The sequence below is a fragment of the Coloeus monedula genome (assembly GCF_965178545.1).
Source record: "Coloeus monedula genome assembly, chromosome: 4".
NCBI classification, from domain to species: Eukaryota; Metazoa; Chordata; class Aves; order Passeriformes; family Corvidae; genus Coloeus; species Coloeus monedula.
Window position 1 is genome coordinate 29026691 of NC_138784.1, and position 15643 is coordinate 29042333.

Sequence of the window (15643 nt, forward strand, 5' to 3'; positions counted from 1 at the left end):
TCATTGCTTCTACTCCTCTTCAGGAACTTCTGAATCCCTTGATTGTTCTTCATTGGATATAACAAAGCAATTAATGACTGAGAAATTCAATCATTTCTTGAAAACAGTAATCTAATAATGCAGAGGATTTATACACTGCCTCCCCGACAGGAATGGTTCACACCTTGTATATGAGCATCCATCAAAAAGAGAAACAAATCTGAGGAAAAACACTCCTTTAATTCCAGTGCTCACAGAACTAAAGTTTCCTGAAGTGAAGGATGGCTTAAGATCCCAGGCCAGCAAAATAATGGATGTGTATTATACAAACAGCAAGTAAAAAACAAACATGTTCTTTCCTACACATTGCTTTTCAAAAGACAAGCTCAAAATGCAGTATTTTGCCCATCAGATTGCTGACATTACCATTTGTATGATCCAACTATTATTGAACCTAAGTCTTAAGTGCAGGGGAAGGAAACAAGAAGCCATCCTTTTATCCTTTACTGAAATTGTACAAGGAAGTTTTTTTCATATCACCTTTCAAATTTAAGAGCTAAAAGACTGTGGCAGCTTCCAATTTACTTCATCTTCCCCTGTAGTGTGTACTTCCAGAGTTTTCTATATTTTCATAATAAATCTGACTTGTCTGTTCTGCCAGATAGAAGTTCTGAAGCCTGTATCCCATTTATACAATTGTTTCTCTGATAATGTATATACAAGAAAGAATGAAGGCAGCAAACAAAAAGCAAAAAAAGAGATAGAAATTCATCTTCCTTATCCGTGTGAGCAAAGACAAAGAGGGAATGCAAGAAGAAATTATATCCAGGACTCAGTATTATGCAGTATATTCAAAAGCAACATTTAAAGAGATTTCTTCAGTCTCTCAAGTAAGATGTAAAGACACCTGTATACTTCAGTCAAACTTAACCAAAATCAACCACACTGACATTACCTGGACACGCACTCCTTCTCTCCCTGGTACTACAGATTTGTTTCCACTACAAATCAGGACAAATAATCTGATTAGGTTTCAATTGCAAAGATAGACCTGTTTTACAAAAGAGGTAATAAACATACTAAACAGAACTTCTTTTAAAGCTCCCTGTGTCATAGAACAATTCACTCCAGTGCAGCTGTGCATAACAGTATTAGCCAAGCCCTGAGCAAACCTTAGCACAGTGCTGCATGTGGAACAGCTATGCTGCTCTATCTTGACTATTGGTGCAGTTATATTCCACCTTCAGTATTCTTTCCTAGGGAAATGCAGGAACACACAAACGCTACGGCGCCATAGATATTTCTCCAATTTCCATGTCAGCTGAACTGACACAACTTCATGCTACTAAATGATGAACCCCACCAGGAATTTTAAGAAAATATATTTTTAAAAAGACAGGAATCCAGCTGCACAGGTCTCAATCTTGCAAATACTCAAATTTAAATCAGATATAGTAGTTATGACTTCAACAGAGTGACTCAAGAGCAGAATCAGACATTACTACAAGCATGTTAAGGGTGGAGTTTGTCTTAATTATGGGGACTGTGAGTTTTAGATATGACAATCTTAAGATTACAAGACAACCTTAAGAATAACTACATACTTATTTGGTATCTAGTTAGTGTTTTGTTGAGAACATACCTTGAAATAAATTGTGGAAACACAGAATTCCTTTATTAAGTTATTTTATTTAAGTGTGGGACATTTTATTATTACAATAAATTAATTTTACTTTATGATTCGTGATATTGAAAAACACATGCAAGTCCTAACTGTGCAGCCCTAGACAAAACTGCTATGAGGACACTGGCTAATACCCCCTGTAGAAAGGAACTTTTCATTTCCCTGATAAATAGGTACAAACAAGGATCATGGCTTATCCGAAAAAGAAGCTATAGGCATTTCCAACTCTCAAAGATTTTATTCAGCAGCTATTCTATGGGCAAACTCTATATGCTAAAAGACTATAAAATCAATCCTAATGAGTTTAAGATAATCCCAAACCTAATTTATGTGAGTTCAGATCTTGTGCTTTTTCCACTGTTTTGTTCACTCCCAGCCATCAAATCTTCTCCAGTACCAATGCAACATCATCCTATGTTAGGGCTCTCAAAACTAATAAAACACTTTGCAAAATTAACTGCAAAAATTTTACAAAGAAAATGCATGTGCATGCATGTTCAAATTCCTTTGTGTAAGTCTAAAAGGAAGCTTCTTTACACAGATGGTGGCAAAATGGTGTAGTATTCATTAAATCAGAAGTGCCCGCTGCTGTGGGTAACAGACTAACTGCAGTGAGTAGCCTGGAAAAGCCACTAGGTGAGAATGTCAACAGCATTTCAGTATCTGAAGTGTTAGAATTTAAAATTCAAGCCTGGTAGACCCTGTCCAGCCTGTTCTTCTCCAGCTTGACAGTAGACAAAACTATTGTTTAGTTTAGCTTCTTAACAAGGAGTACCAAGAAACTTATTTCTCAATAAGCAGATGGGGTTTAAAGTTTACATCCATCTAAATGTAAATTTGTAGAAATCCTCTTATCAACATTTGACTGTAAGTTAAAATAGTGTATTTTGCTTTATAAAAACAATTGCTATCACCTACTTCAATAAAAACTGTATGCATGTCAACAGGAACAACGTACCTAGAAAATCCATGCCCCACCACAAATACCTATTTTGGGTAGTATCTATAATACCACAAATCACAACAAGGTTACCATATCTGAAATATGCAAGTCTAGTTCTCAAATGCAGGAAAACTCATTTGTTCAGTTAAGACTGGTCTAATATTTCTGAAAAAATTAATAACCAAGTGGCAATAAAGTCAGCCATCCAGAATGAAATTTGCATTTCAAGTTAAAAGGTAATAAATGAGACAAGCGCAAAATCTAAAAAGTAACAGTGTTTGGACAAGCAACACAGGACATACAATAAATGTTTAAGAACTCTGATTTCTTCCTGTTTGAATTTTATATTAATGCTACTGATACCAAGTCCACAAAACCTGGAACTAATCCTAAAAAATTCTGAATGTTCAATACGTTCTTTTTATGAATGCCCCTCACAATCAGTAATGGTTTTTATGCTGATGTACATCAGCAACAATACGGCAGCATGATGAGAACCATCACTTAGCAAGGTAGTAAGCAACAAGAAATGAGGCAAAACATTCAAAATGTTTAACTACAGGCTGTTGAAATCCGAAACAAAGACTGTCCACCATTTTTCAATTCTCACTCATATAAAGAAAACTGCTTAATGTAAACCCATCAATTTATCCTCAAACTAATTCAAAGCTTCATCTGACGTATGGCTATGGGTGCACACTGTACAGCAGTACAACATACACTACCACTATTCTGAAGCCGGGATTCCTCTTTGGGAACCAAGACAGCAGGCTGGCGCACAGCTACTTCATGCCACCCAACCGCATCCTATCCATCTGCCCCAAGCCAGGATCAATTCACAGAAGAACTAAGTGCTGGAACAACTGAGTCACAGCAAACAAAAGGACAAAACCCCAGCATTTTTCAGGCACAACCAGTCTTTTGCATTTGTTACAAAAAAACCCGAGAGGGTCAAATGCAATGAAGCACTGTACCAGGTGTAGCTGCTCTCGCTACACATCACCTTCTTAACTTTCATGCACCATTTCGGTACTGAGCTTCAGCTGAATCCCTACCAAAACCTCAGGCAATGAGTTCCACGAACAGGATTCTGTCTGTCGCCCGGTGATAGGTGAAACCCAGCCCGCGCTGCACAGACCCCGGGTCAGCCTCCTGCGGGCCAGTCCTCCCGGACAAAGTATTGACTGTTATTTACAGCGAGAGCGGACTCGCACTGCGCCGCGGGGCCGGTGCCTGCGCTCCCTGCTGCGCAGGGCACCCGGGAGCAGCGCGCCGGGGGGCGGGCGGCGGCCGCGGCCACAGGCGGCAGGTGACCCGATCCGCCGGCTCGGGCAGCTCAGCGGTCCCCGCCCGACCCTGCCCGCGCGGCGATTGAGCCTCCGGGGCGGTCAGTCCCCTCCAGCCCTCGGTGCCCAGGACCCGAGACCGCCGCCCCGGCGGAGCCGGCCGGCCCTGCCCGCCCCGCGCAGCGCCACCAGGCCACGGGCAGCCGCTCCTGCCCCGGGCCGCGGCCTCTCACCTGAGCCCGCGGGAAGCTGCCGGCGCAGCGCCCGGCTGCCCGTCGCCCTGTGGGCCCGGCGGGCCGCCTGTCACGCCGACTTCCTCTCTCGCTCCGGCCCCGTCCTGCCGCGGCTACTCCATAGCGACGGCGGCAGCCTCGGCGGCGGGGCGGGGGCGGCCCGAGCTCGGCTCACTTCCGACCCGCAGGGGCGGCGCTGGGCGCGGCCGGGGGCGGCGGGCGGGAAGTGATGTGCTCCGCCGGCTTCCGCCAGCGGCCCGGCCGCGGCCATGGCGGGGTATTTGACTCCCCGCTTCAGGAGGATCCACAGCCAGAGCGAGTTGCAGCCGCGGCGGGGGAGTGGGCGGCGCCGAGGTGGGCGAAGAGCGTCGTCCCCGTCTTTCCACTGCAGCAGCTTCTCCCGCGCAGTGTTGGAGGGGCCGGGGAGCGGAGTGGGCTGCGAGGGGCCGGTGCCTGCCCGCTGTTTGTGTTGCCACCCCTGGCTGTCGGTGCCGCGGGTGGGGCCGATGGCCGGCGGCGGGCAGGACGGGGCTAGGGCGGCTCGGCAGCTGAACGGGGCGGAGAGGAGCTGCCTCCGGCTGTACCCGTGGAGCTGAGCTTACGGGGGCCGCCGCTGGTACGGTTGGGCGTGGAGCTGGGCTGGGTGTTCCGACCCGGAGGCAGGCGCGGTTAATGCGCTGCAAACGCTCGTTTGGCGTCCGCTGAGCTGGGCGCGATGTGTGAGGATAAACTGGGGGCTGGGGAGCACCTCCCCCGGCTGAGGCTGAGATCGCTGGGTCTGCTCAGCTGGGAGAAGAGAGTGCTCGGGGGGGTTCTCTGCAAGTAGCTAAAGAGAGAGTGCAAAGAGGATGGAGCCAGACTCTCTTCAATGGTGCCCAGAGAGGTTGTGATATCGTGTGTGGACATCTGCACTTCTGGAGATACTCAAAACCTGCCTGGACGTGGTTGTGGCCGACCAGCTCTGGGTGGCCTTGCTTGAGTAGGGAGGTTGGAATAGATCGACCCCAGAGGTTCCTGCAAGCCTCGGCTGTTTTGTGATTCTGTAATAATTTAATGTGTATGTACACAGCACATACATACAGTATGCATGGTCATAACAATAACAAAAAACCCTTCCTCGCCTGTTTTTAGTGGATTTTTCTTCTCTTCTCTTGACTGGGTGTGAGTCAGCTTACAAGAAGGACTGAGTCATGAAATATTTTCTTTGCTTTGTAAAATTCAGCTGATTTCTGAATATTTTTAAAGATATATAAAATCATAGTGTAGTTTTTTTTAAAATATTAAAGTAAAGGTTTATAAATCTGTGAAACTTTAATATAAATATTTTGCAGATTGTGATGGTCCTTTTCAAGCAACTCAGCTGTGGAATAGTATTATACATGCCCTTCACAATCAAGTGGAAATCAAAAGACGTAGACAACACCTGAAAACATATAGAAACTGTTTCACTGGCTCCAATGCTGTTGATGTGGTACTGAGCCATCTTATGCAAAGCATGTACCTAAGCTGCAATGATATTTCTCGGCTGAAGGGAGTCCGTGTATGCCAAGCATTGATGGATCACAAAGTGTTTGAGCCAGTTGGAGCCAAGCTTTACTTATTCAAGAATGGGAAAGAAACAGAGTTTGAAGACACAGACACTAGTCTCTATAGATTTGTAAATAGCAGTCTTGATTCTCTTCTTCCAAGAAAAAATAAGGACAATGAAAGCTTCTCTCCTGGACGAATCTGCAAACAGAAAACAAAAAGATGTTCCAAGTGAGTTATTCTGAAGTATTCTTTCTCTTTTTTCTTTAATAAATTAAGGAGGGCTACCTGTAGATGAAGTTACGTCTGTCTAAACAAGGTGTTATGCCAAAATTGTAGATGCTACCACATATTTTTGGGTAGAGTGCTTGCTCTGCCCTCTGTTATTTGGAATAGAGTTTGGCAGAGTAGCATAAGCCTAGGAGTAACTTGATTTTGCAATCAATTGTGCTGAAATCTGGGAATTAGCAGGAATGAGCTAGTTATTGAAAGCTGGTAAAAGAAGTGGAACTAGCAAACAGTATTTGGAATCAATATCCTTGCCCTTTCCACAAAGCAGATTTAGATGATAGGAATTCTACTAGCAGGATAGACTCCAGATATAATGAAGCCCTAAAATTCTGATTTAAGAACAATTCAGTAACAAAGACAAATGTGTCCTAATAGTATTTGTTATACACCTAACCTTTTCTTCACTCCCTAAGCAGAACAAAGTGTGACACAACACTTTCAAACCCCTTAGCATTGGAAGTAGCTGATAAAAAGAGGGTTGAGGAGCTTCTTCAATCAATATACGTTCATGCATCTTCACCTCTGAAGATTATGGTTAATGAACCAACTCGCCTGCTTTCAAAAGGAGGTGAGGACTGAATTTTTCTTTTTACAACTTGATTGTTCTTCACTGTATCTTGGATTGAGTGCCCCATTTCTGTTAAACAATGCTCCACAGAGACCCAAATTTAACCTGTCACTAATGACAAAATATCTAAATGAGTGTTAAAGGAGTTAATGCTTGTAGTAACTAAACAGAAGGAAACACAACAGGGTTATGTTTTTGCATAATTGTGCTATTTATGCAAATACTACTTCAGAAGGGAATAGGTTTTAAGACTAAGAATATCTTTATTATATGATTCCTTTGCTTTTCACTTGTCTTTTTTTTTTCTTCTACTAATTAGAGTAGATTATTCTGAATCCTAATATGATGGGGGAGACTTTTTTTTAGTGTTCGTATTTTGATCCCTTCTTTCTTGACACAGCAACCTCACACTACACTGTTACTCTGTTTTCTTTGAACACTTAAAATATTCTTGTGTGCATAAAAACAAAGGTTAGCTGTTTACATAAGATCTTATTTCTGAGGGTTTTTTGTTTGTTTATGGTATCAGTAATAGATGATGTCTGGAAACAGCAAACTCTGCTACGACTGCTGCAGTTAATTGATGTTCCCCTTCTAGAAGATATCTTGGTGTCTTCAGTGAAGACAAAATCAGACAGTTTTGGCAAAGAAGACGACATGATTATCTCAAATACTTTCCTGGACAGAGAGGTTACATGTAGCTTAAACTTGCCCGAGTAAGTTATACATCTATAAAATGAATTTATTAGTGAAGGCTTTATTTTACTCTGGATCAAAGATTTGTGTTAAGTGAACAAACAGACATAATTATGCTTGTATACTTGTAGACAGGGGTGGCAATAATGTGATTGACCTATTTTCAGAAGTAGTAAGTGATTTCACAGGAAGTATATGTTTAAAGTTGGACATTTGAGCATTTTAAGTAAACATTAAAACTTTAAGTTCAAGTGTTGTAAACACTCCTAGTTTCTAGACCAGATTCTTTACTCTTAGGTCTCTAACAGATACTAGGACTTCAAGAATTTTATTCTGAGGCTTTTTGTTTGTTTGTCACAGTTCCTGGTGGCCATGCTGTGAAGATACAAAGTCAGTAAGTCATCTTTTGTTAGCAAGAGAAGAGGAGAAACTAAGCTGTAGCACTGAAGAATGTTTATGTAATGAGAGTATAAAAGTAAAAGTGGCTGCATGTTGTCAGTGCTCTTTTCCTTAAATCTTCTCTTACTTTTGTAGTGTTCCTGTTTACTTAAACTAACCTCTGTCTTGCATTTTCTTTGAATGAATATGTCAAGGCTCATGTGAATGCCTTTAGGAATTACTATTTGTGTCAAATCAATACAATTTTTATCTGCAATTTCACAAGCTTTGTTTCTGCTCTCCATGATAAAAATAAGATTCTGTGGATCTTAAATAATATTTGCAACCTGTCATTGGTTCAGATAAGTTATTTTACATCCAGAATCATATAAAACTACTTGCCCCTCTGCCCCACACATTTCTATAATTTTATATTGTTTCTGTACATGGTTGAGACTTTTTCCTCTGATCTTCTGGCTTCTTTCAACAATGAATTATCCACCTGAATTTCAGGTTGTTCTTACATTTTCTTCCCTTAGTTAAGATATACAGACAACAGATACTTGTGAAAACTTATGCCTTTGTAGTAGGTCATATAGTAAACTGCTTCTGTAGTCTTCTGGAATTTAACCTACATTTTTTTTTCTCTTTTTTCAAACTGTCTTTTTTCTCTTCTGTAAAGATCCAGTCCCTTGGTTTTTTTCACCCTGGTTAGCCCTGGTGAATTCTCACTGTGTGTGTTGGAGTAATGGTGGGGTGGTGTTTGGTTTTTAAATACTAGCTGAATTCCTGGGTCAGTGACAGTCTGGCATGGTTGCAGCCTGATCTGGGTTTATCTCAGGTGTATTGCCTTTAGCATAGGAAGAACATGGAAGTTGCTCATTTTGAGCAGGTCCTTGAACTGCTGTAGTGAAATAAGTTACATAAACTGCTTAATAAACCAGTTCAGCATTGTGGTTCATATATGTGACTATACCTGCATGGTTATGTCTATCTAGTTTTCTTTAAAGGATTAAATGGACCCTGAGATAGCTCAGTTGTTTAGAGCATGGTACTAATTACGCCAAGGTTGTGGATTCAATCTCACTTACTTAAGAGTTGGGCATGATGACCTTGTGTGTCCCTTCTGACTCAGAATATTCTATGAACCTGTGAAAATAAAAATAAGTAGAGCATTTTAAAGCAAGCACTAAAACTAACTTTTCCTTCTACAGGCTTGACCGATGGCTCTATGCTGCCATTGAATGCTTGGAGTATTTTCCTGACCAGTTCCTAGTGATGGTTAGTCAGCAGTTACCTCAAAGCACTAACAACCCCAGCAGTCTGAATACATACAAAAAGATTCTTTTTGATGTTATAATGAAGTATTACACTCAAAAGAAGGACTCTCTTCTTGCCACTCAGGATCTTGATATTCACTTAGGAATTATAGAACTTATAGGTAAGAGCAACCTGGAACAAAAAATACAGGTGAAAGCTGTGTAGAGGATGTCACTAAGCAACAATTGACTGAATCATGACACCATTTGCAGTGCCATTGCAGGTGTACTTTTTGGGTTGGACAGAAATGCTCAAGATCACTATTAAGAACCTCTACTCAAGACAAGAACAAATTTCAAAGTTAGATCAATTTGCTTAGGGCCTGGTCCAGCTGAATTTTGAAAATCTGAAGGATAGAGATTCACCAACCTCTATGGGTAACTCTTTCAATATGTAACTGCTCTCGTTGTGAAAGTTCCTTACCCCAAGTCAGAATCTCCCTTATTGCTACTTCTAACTAAGAGCATAAAACTAAAATCACTGCTATGAAGTTTTTCATGTTAACCAGAATAAGGTTTTTAAAGTTCTGGACTTAGGGTCTTTTTTAGTAACAGAAGTTACTTAAAATGATAAAAGGGACTATTGAGAACCCTCCCGTCATATGCATACAAGTAAACCAGAAGGGTTTCATTTAAATACAAGTTTAAGATAAATCCTACCCTAAATAGGCTTTGTTGCTACTTCAGTCCTATTGGGTTGTTGTGCCTTAACCCAGAAGGTTGACTTAGTTAACTGCCAACTAAGTGCTACAAAGCTGCTCACTCACTGCCTGCTGCCACCCTGCCCCTGGTAGGGGAGGAAAAAGTAAAATTTGTGGGTTGAGAGAAGAATCCTTTAATAACTGGAACAAAATGAAATCTTGTTTGGAAGGAAAACCTCCCAAAAGTTGAATTATTATTGGGATTTAAATAAGTACTCATGACTCTGAAAATGAATAGTAACATTGGATGTGCTGTTTTACTCCACTGCAGAAAAAGGAAAAACAGATCACGCTCTAGAGGCATTACAACTTTATTTAAAATTATTAGCACCAAATATTAGTGAAGAACTACACAGGCTCCTTACATTCCTAGCCATTGCGTCGGAATCTCATGGCTACAGATTGCAAAAACAAGTAAGTATCTGTTTTGCTTAATGTGAAGAATAGCACTTTTTCATAGTAAAGCTATCATTTTTGTCCAGTTAGAAGTATTCTGTTCACTGCCTTTCTGTATGATCTGTTTTAAAACAAATATCAAGGCGTTCTTCCCACTGCTAGCATCCTGTTATACTTAGTCTTCGCTAGGACACTGCGATTCTATCTAATGCCAAATCTGGGTACTGCTTTTTCTAGTTTGAGAACAGATTTGTGATCATCAAGACTTGTACAAAGTTCATCTTGCAAAACAGGACACTGTCAAAACTACAGGCAGAACTGCTGACTCAGTTTCTTATGGACAATCACTCTGAGCTCTTCAAGGTATCATTCTCTTTACATCATTGGCTTTGTTGTTTTAAATGTTAAATGCCATGAGTTGCCTTTTTTGGAGTATGACAGGTCTGTTCCATTTGTTACAGTTTAACAGTAGAGCCAAACAGGGTGAGAAATTATTCCAGGCTATAGAGGACAGATTTTTGAGAGCTTTGCAATCCTTTATAAATTATATCCTCTCTCTTTATTTGCATGATTTGTATTAGGAAAATATTTAAAATACTAAGAATTTTTGTAGGGTCATTTTGGTACCTTGTTCCTAATGACTGTGTACTAAATATTTAGGTATCTTAGTGTCTTTTTCCTTTAGAAGTTCACTGTTGTACTCTGAATGGTATAAAAATGGCATGCCCTTGTACCCCAGTGTGTGTATAGATTTGACAACTCTAAAAGATCCTTTGGTATTTTGCAATGTTAACTTCTAAATTAAAGAAAACAAATAGAACCACAAAACGGTAATAGCCTTTTTATTAAATTTGATGAATTGTGTAAAGATGTAGACTTTTTATGGTCTCCTTTTTTTATGTTCCATCATATTGTCACATGTAAAAAGATGAGACTTTACCATACCCTATAAAAATAAACTTCACTGGAATTTGGTTTCAGTAAAACACTGGTTTTTATTTTTATGCAACACATCAATTTCCACTTCTGACTTCAGGTCAAGAGACATGGGAGAAGGTACTTTTTATTTTAATTAGCTCCAGTTTAGTTTGAAGTATTAAGTGATTAGTGAGAGGTTTTTTTATGTGTTAATATACCAATCCTTTTTTTTTTTTTTTTTTTTTTTTTTTTTATTAAGGGTTCTGACATGAGGGTTCGGGTTTTGATTCCCCACTGGAGTTGGGGCCAGAACTGTGTAGCAGTGACAGCAAGTGGGTAGTGGTTCACTGACAGCTGCAATTGAGAGCCTTAGCTGAAATCAGCTTGTTTTACACTACAGTTTTTGCCATGGAAAGCAAAATCTAGAACTTTTTGCTTCCTATTTCTTTGGCCAGAAGATAGGAAATACCAGAAATAAACACATGTATCTTAGTGAAACTATTTGTTCTAGTGCAATTCTGTGAGAGACTTTGAATGTGTACCTAAATAAATGTAGGCATAGATTCTTTTTCATTTAACTAAGTGTTTTTAAATTGGTAATCTGAAAGCTTTAGATTCTCAAAATACAGAAGTATTGCTTTTGTAATTTTTTTCTTTGTTGCGTTGTATTTTCAGGCTCCTTTAACTCTTCTGGAACTAACAAGTAGGAGACTTCAGAGTTTGCTAGAAGGGCAAGATCCAGATATCAATTCAGGTAGATGATATGATACATTTTTATTGAAATTATTGTATACAAACTGTTTTATCATCACTTGACTATAATTTTGCATAGACTGTTCTTTTCCTTTGTTACAAGTGAAGCATTAAGGGGATTAGTGACTAATGCACTAAATACTAAATTATACACTATCAACAAAAGTGGTGTGAATATTGAGAACAAGGATTCTCTTAATTATTTAGTTTGGATATATTACAATTTATTTATTTTTCTACCAAATAATTACTTCTGGAAATAGTAGTGCAAAACATGCTTCCTGAAGTGATTTGCTTATAATTTGGTTTGTGAATTTGATGTGACTTTGTATTTAGGAACAGTATTCTTTTATTTTTGCCACAAGACACCTAGAAATTCTCACAGAACTCAGTAGTTCAAGGTTCTGATAGATGACTTGAGCACATACTTTGTTTGTTTACTGTTTTGACTAAATGTTTTGAAGAACTTTCTTCTTTTTCTGTGTAAGTACAAAGTTTATTAAGAGCTTAGGACTTACACACCAAGTGTCAAATACCTTCCTTTTAGGCTACACTACCCTTTTGTATGTGGGGTTAATGCTTTTCAGCTTATTTCTTTCATGAGCTAACATTCCATCTGGCCTTGCTGCCAAAAATATCTTGCAACACTGATTAAAAGGGTTGGCCTAAGTAACTGAATTTCTCTCTGACTCTTTACTTTCTCTGACTTCTGTATTGCCGGTGCATTGTGTGCTTAAACACTGAAAAGAAACCACTCAGGAACCAAATGACACTAAGTTATTTTGCTGTGTAATACTGTATTTAATACAGCAGCTGCCTGAGAAGTAGTTTTGGTACACTCTTTTATCATCTGTGTTGGGTTCTGGAATGAGTCCAAATTCCTTCCAGTTCAGTGTTCTGAGAATCACATATTGTGAAGCCAAAGAATCCAGAGATGAGCAACAGAGGAAAAGCTGCCTGTCTGTAGTATTCTTGGAGCCGGGGTGATCTCCATGAGCACGTTGAACAGACAACTGAAGTACAAACCCCATGCTACGTTTTTCCTACTAAGTTTTGGAGTCCCAGTCTGTAAATGCATATAGGTTCCATCTACTTGTTGAAATAGTTAGTTTGATCTGATCGTAAGCTCTCCGGCATGGCATATTCCTGTTTGCCTGTGTGCCTCATAATCTGGTGCCTCATTTTCCCTTTTCTCATGAAGGAGACAGCAGAAAAATCCTTCCTAGAAGCTGTTGAGCATTCTTAGCTGGTGAACTTCTTAAATCCAGGTGGGAGCAGGAGGGAAGGCTGGGAGACCCAGATAAGAAAAGGGGTCTGTCTATGCAGGAGCATAATCCTTAGGTCTGCTGGAAATGAAAAAGACTAAAACCAGTGTGAGAACTCTGGGGTTGGCTTAAATCTAGTAAGACACTTGAAACCACAAGACTGAAGGATCCATGCTGAAGTTTTAAGAGTTAAATCTCTTTCCCAGTTGTTAAGCTTCCTTTTTTGAAAGAGTTGTCTTTTTTTTCTTCATCTGATTCTACTAAACCATAACAAGTATTGATGTTTGACAAACTTACTGTAAAAGAAGGGGAGGACAGCTCCATGTGAAAACTCTTGACAGCTCAGGTTAATACTACTCTCTGAAGCCTAAAGATGATGATGTTTGTAAAGAAGATTAGTAAGCATTTTTTCCCCTTTAGGCAACTGACACTTGTTCAACCAAATTGCTCTCTAATATCTATGGGAAGAAAAAGAGTGGAGGAGTAGCTGAATGCCAGTCTTTCTTCAGGCCAGAACTTACCTGCCCAGTGATGGGGCTTGAGTCCTTGCAGGGCAGTACTTTACTGCAGAGGTTCACAAGCTTTTTATAGCTAAGATATGCTTGAGTTGAGTATTTCTCAGGGTTGTTCCTTGCTCTGCCCTCACCCTGAATCACTGCCTCTTGCATCAGCTCTGCTTCTGCTGCCCAAACCATGCTCAACTGTCTATTCACCTAAAAGCTCCTAAATTCTATTCCTGATTTTTGAAGTGTGGTTTACAGGCAACTGTTTCTCCAAAGTATTTGTTCACTTGCATTAGGTACTGGGCCTTGCCACAGATCTGATTTGCTTACAGGGAATCTTTGGATCCTGACAAATGCAAGGTGCCATTCTTGTTGTGTAATGCTCTTCATTGTGGTTTCTGTGTGAGAACTGTATTTGCTCCTTGTCTTGCAGGCCTGTGTGCAATACAGAATCATCTAGGATACTGTGCTTGTAACACTGCTTTTCAACTTTATTTTTGCAATTAATGTTTAGATTTCCATCCATTCTCAATGGAGGGCTGTATGTTTCACATTGATTGTAGATGTAATCACATCTGAACTGGAATATCAGTATACCTATGTTGCTTACCGTATTTTTTAACACGGCTTTTATATGATGCATGAAACTTAATCTGAACCTCTGATTTCTTACAAAGGCTTCACCTTCTGTCAGCGCATTACACCTAAAGAATATGAAGATCAAAAACAACAAACCAATCAGCATCTTCTAGCACTGATTCAAGAGATGGACAATGACACTACTGTTCCTTCGAAGCAAAAGAAGAAATTAATCAAAGAATTTCGAAAATACCATTCTCTTGTCTACTGTAGTGGTTGTAAAACTACATGCGAATTTTGTACTCCGAATGGTTAGACTTCAATACAGCCTTTTTTAATCTTTTTTTTTTTTAAAGAATGGAGGAGGCACATGAAAACTGGTCATAAAAAAATGTTTTCTTCTTGTGTCTTTACATCTTCAGTTTCAGGAAATTACAACCATCAAAATTACTATGCTGCTAAAAAGCATTAAATCTAATTAATCTTTTAAGTAGAATATACTTCCTTACTTGTAATTTAGTAATAGCAGCACACTGCTTGGGCTGCCTTCAGTTCAGGGTTTGGCACTTTTTTCCATCTGTCCCACAACTCCACGGCTTTCTATCTGAGCCAAGTCTACATTCTGAGCCATGCTTGGGTTGATAATCAGTAGGGGGTTTTAATATTTTCTATCCGTAATTAATAATAATCTAATCTTAAACTGTAGGTTATGACTCCTGTGGGTATTGTAAAAGTGTGTACAAAGTGTGTCAAAAATGTTGGAAGCAGGTCAGTGGGTTTTGAATCTGCAGCAGGAAAGATTTATTAGACAGGGAAGCTGTGTGTGCTTGCAGTCAGTAATTAGAGCCTGTTGTTACTGCCTCCCCACTCTGGCAGACTGAGCTGCTGCTAATTCAAGCAAAAAATTACATTTTGAAGAAACATGAGAAATAATGGTCTTGTTTTAGATCTCTTGGTGTATTTGAGTAATTTATTTTAACATGAGAATATTTTTATAGTGTCCAGTTATTTATCATAAATACTTTGGTAATGTTTATAAATTCATAGGGCAAAGCTAGAAAGTATATTGGCCTGTCTTGACACATTGATGGTTAACTGTACATCAACAAGGAAGTGTTGATTCAAATCATTCATAGAATCATAGAATGGTTTGGGTTGGAATGAACCTTAAAGATCATCTAGTTCCAAACCCCCTGCAATGGGCTGGGACACCTTTCACTGACCAGGTTGCTCACAGGCCTATCCAGCCTGGCCTTAAACACTCCAGGGATGGGGCATCCACAACTTCTCTGGGCAACCTGTGCCTCACCATCCTCACAGTGAAGAATATTTTCCTAATATAAAATCTAAACCTATTCTCTTTCAGTTTGAAGCCATTCCCCCTTGTCTTGTCATTACAGCATGCCCTTGTGAAAAGGCCCTCCCCAGGTCTCTTTGTAGGCTCCTTTTACGTACAGCAAGGCAACAATTAGGGCACCCCAAAGCCTTCTCTCTTCAGGCTGAACAATTGCAATTGTCTCAGCCTTTTTTCGTAATAAATATGCAATATAGTGTGATAGGGGTTGTATTACTTCTTCCATTCTCGCAACAGACATTGTCCAGTATGTGGCTAAAAGACACAAAG

General features: G+C 39.8%; 2 protein-coding genes across 3 annotated transcripts in view; one reads left to right on the forward strand and one right to left on the reverse strand.

The window, feature by feature from the left end:
• The window catches only part of SCYL2 (SCY1 like pseudokinase 2), a 32055-nt gene extending 27760 nt beyond the window's left edge, over positions 1 to 4295 (reverse strand). For both annotated transcript variants that reach the window (XM_082280758.1, XM_082280757.1), the window contains exon 1: positions 4126 to 4295. The gene's annotated coding sequence lies outside the window, so the exon portion shown is untranslated. The remainder of the gene's footprint in view (positions 1 to 4125) is intronic.
• DEPDC4 (DEP domain containing 4) lies at positions 4296 to 15410 on the forward strand. The gene is made up of 9 exons (XM_082280761.1): positions 4296 to 4479; positions 5457 to 5883; positions 6360 to 6511; positions 7041 to 7227; positions 8800 to 9026; positions 9877 to 10019; positions 10239 to 10364; positions 11595 to 11673; positions 14118 to 15410. The coding sequence occupies exons 1-9, from the start codon at positions 4395 to 4397 to the stop codon at positions 14333 to 14335; spliced, it is 1644 nt and encodes a 547-aa protein (XP_082136887.1). The 5' UTR covers positions 4296 to 4394; the 3' UTR covers positions 14336 to 15410.
• The last annotated feature ends 233 nt before the right edge of the window (positions 15411 to 15643 follow it).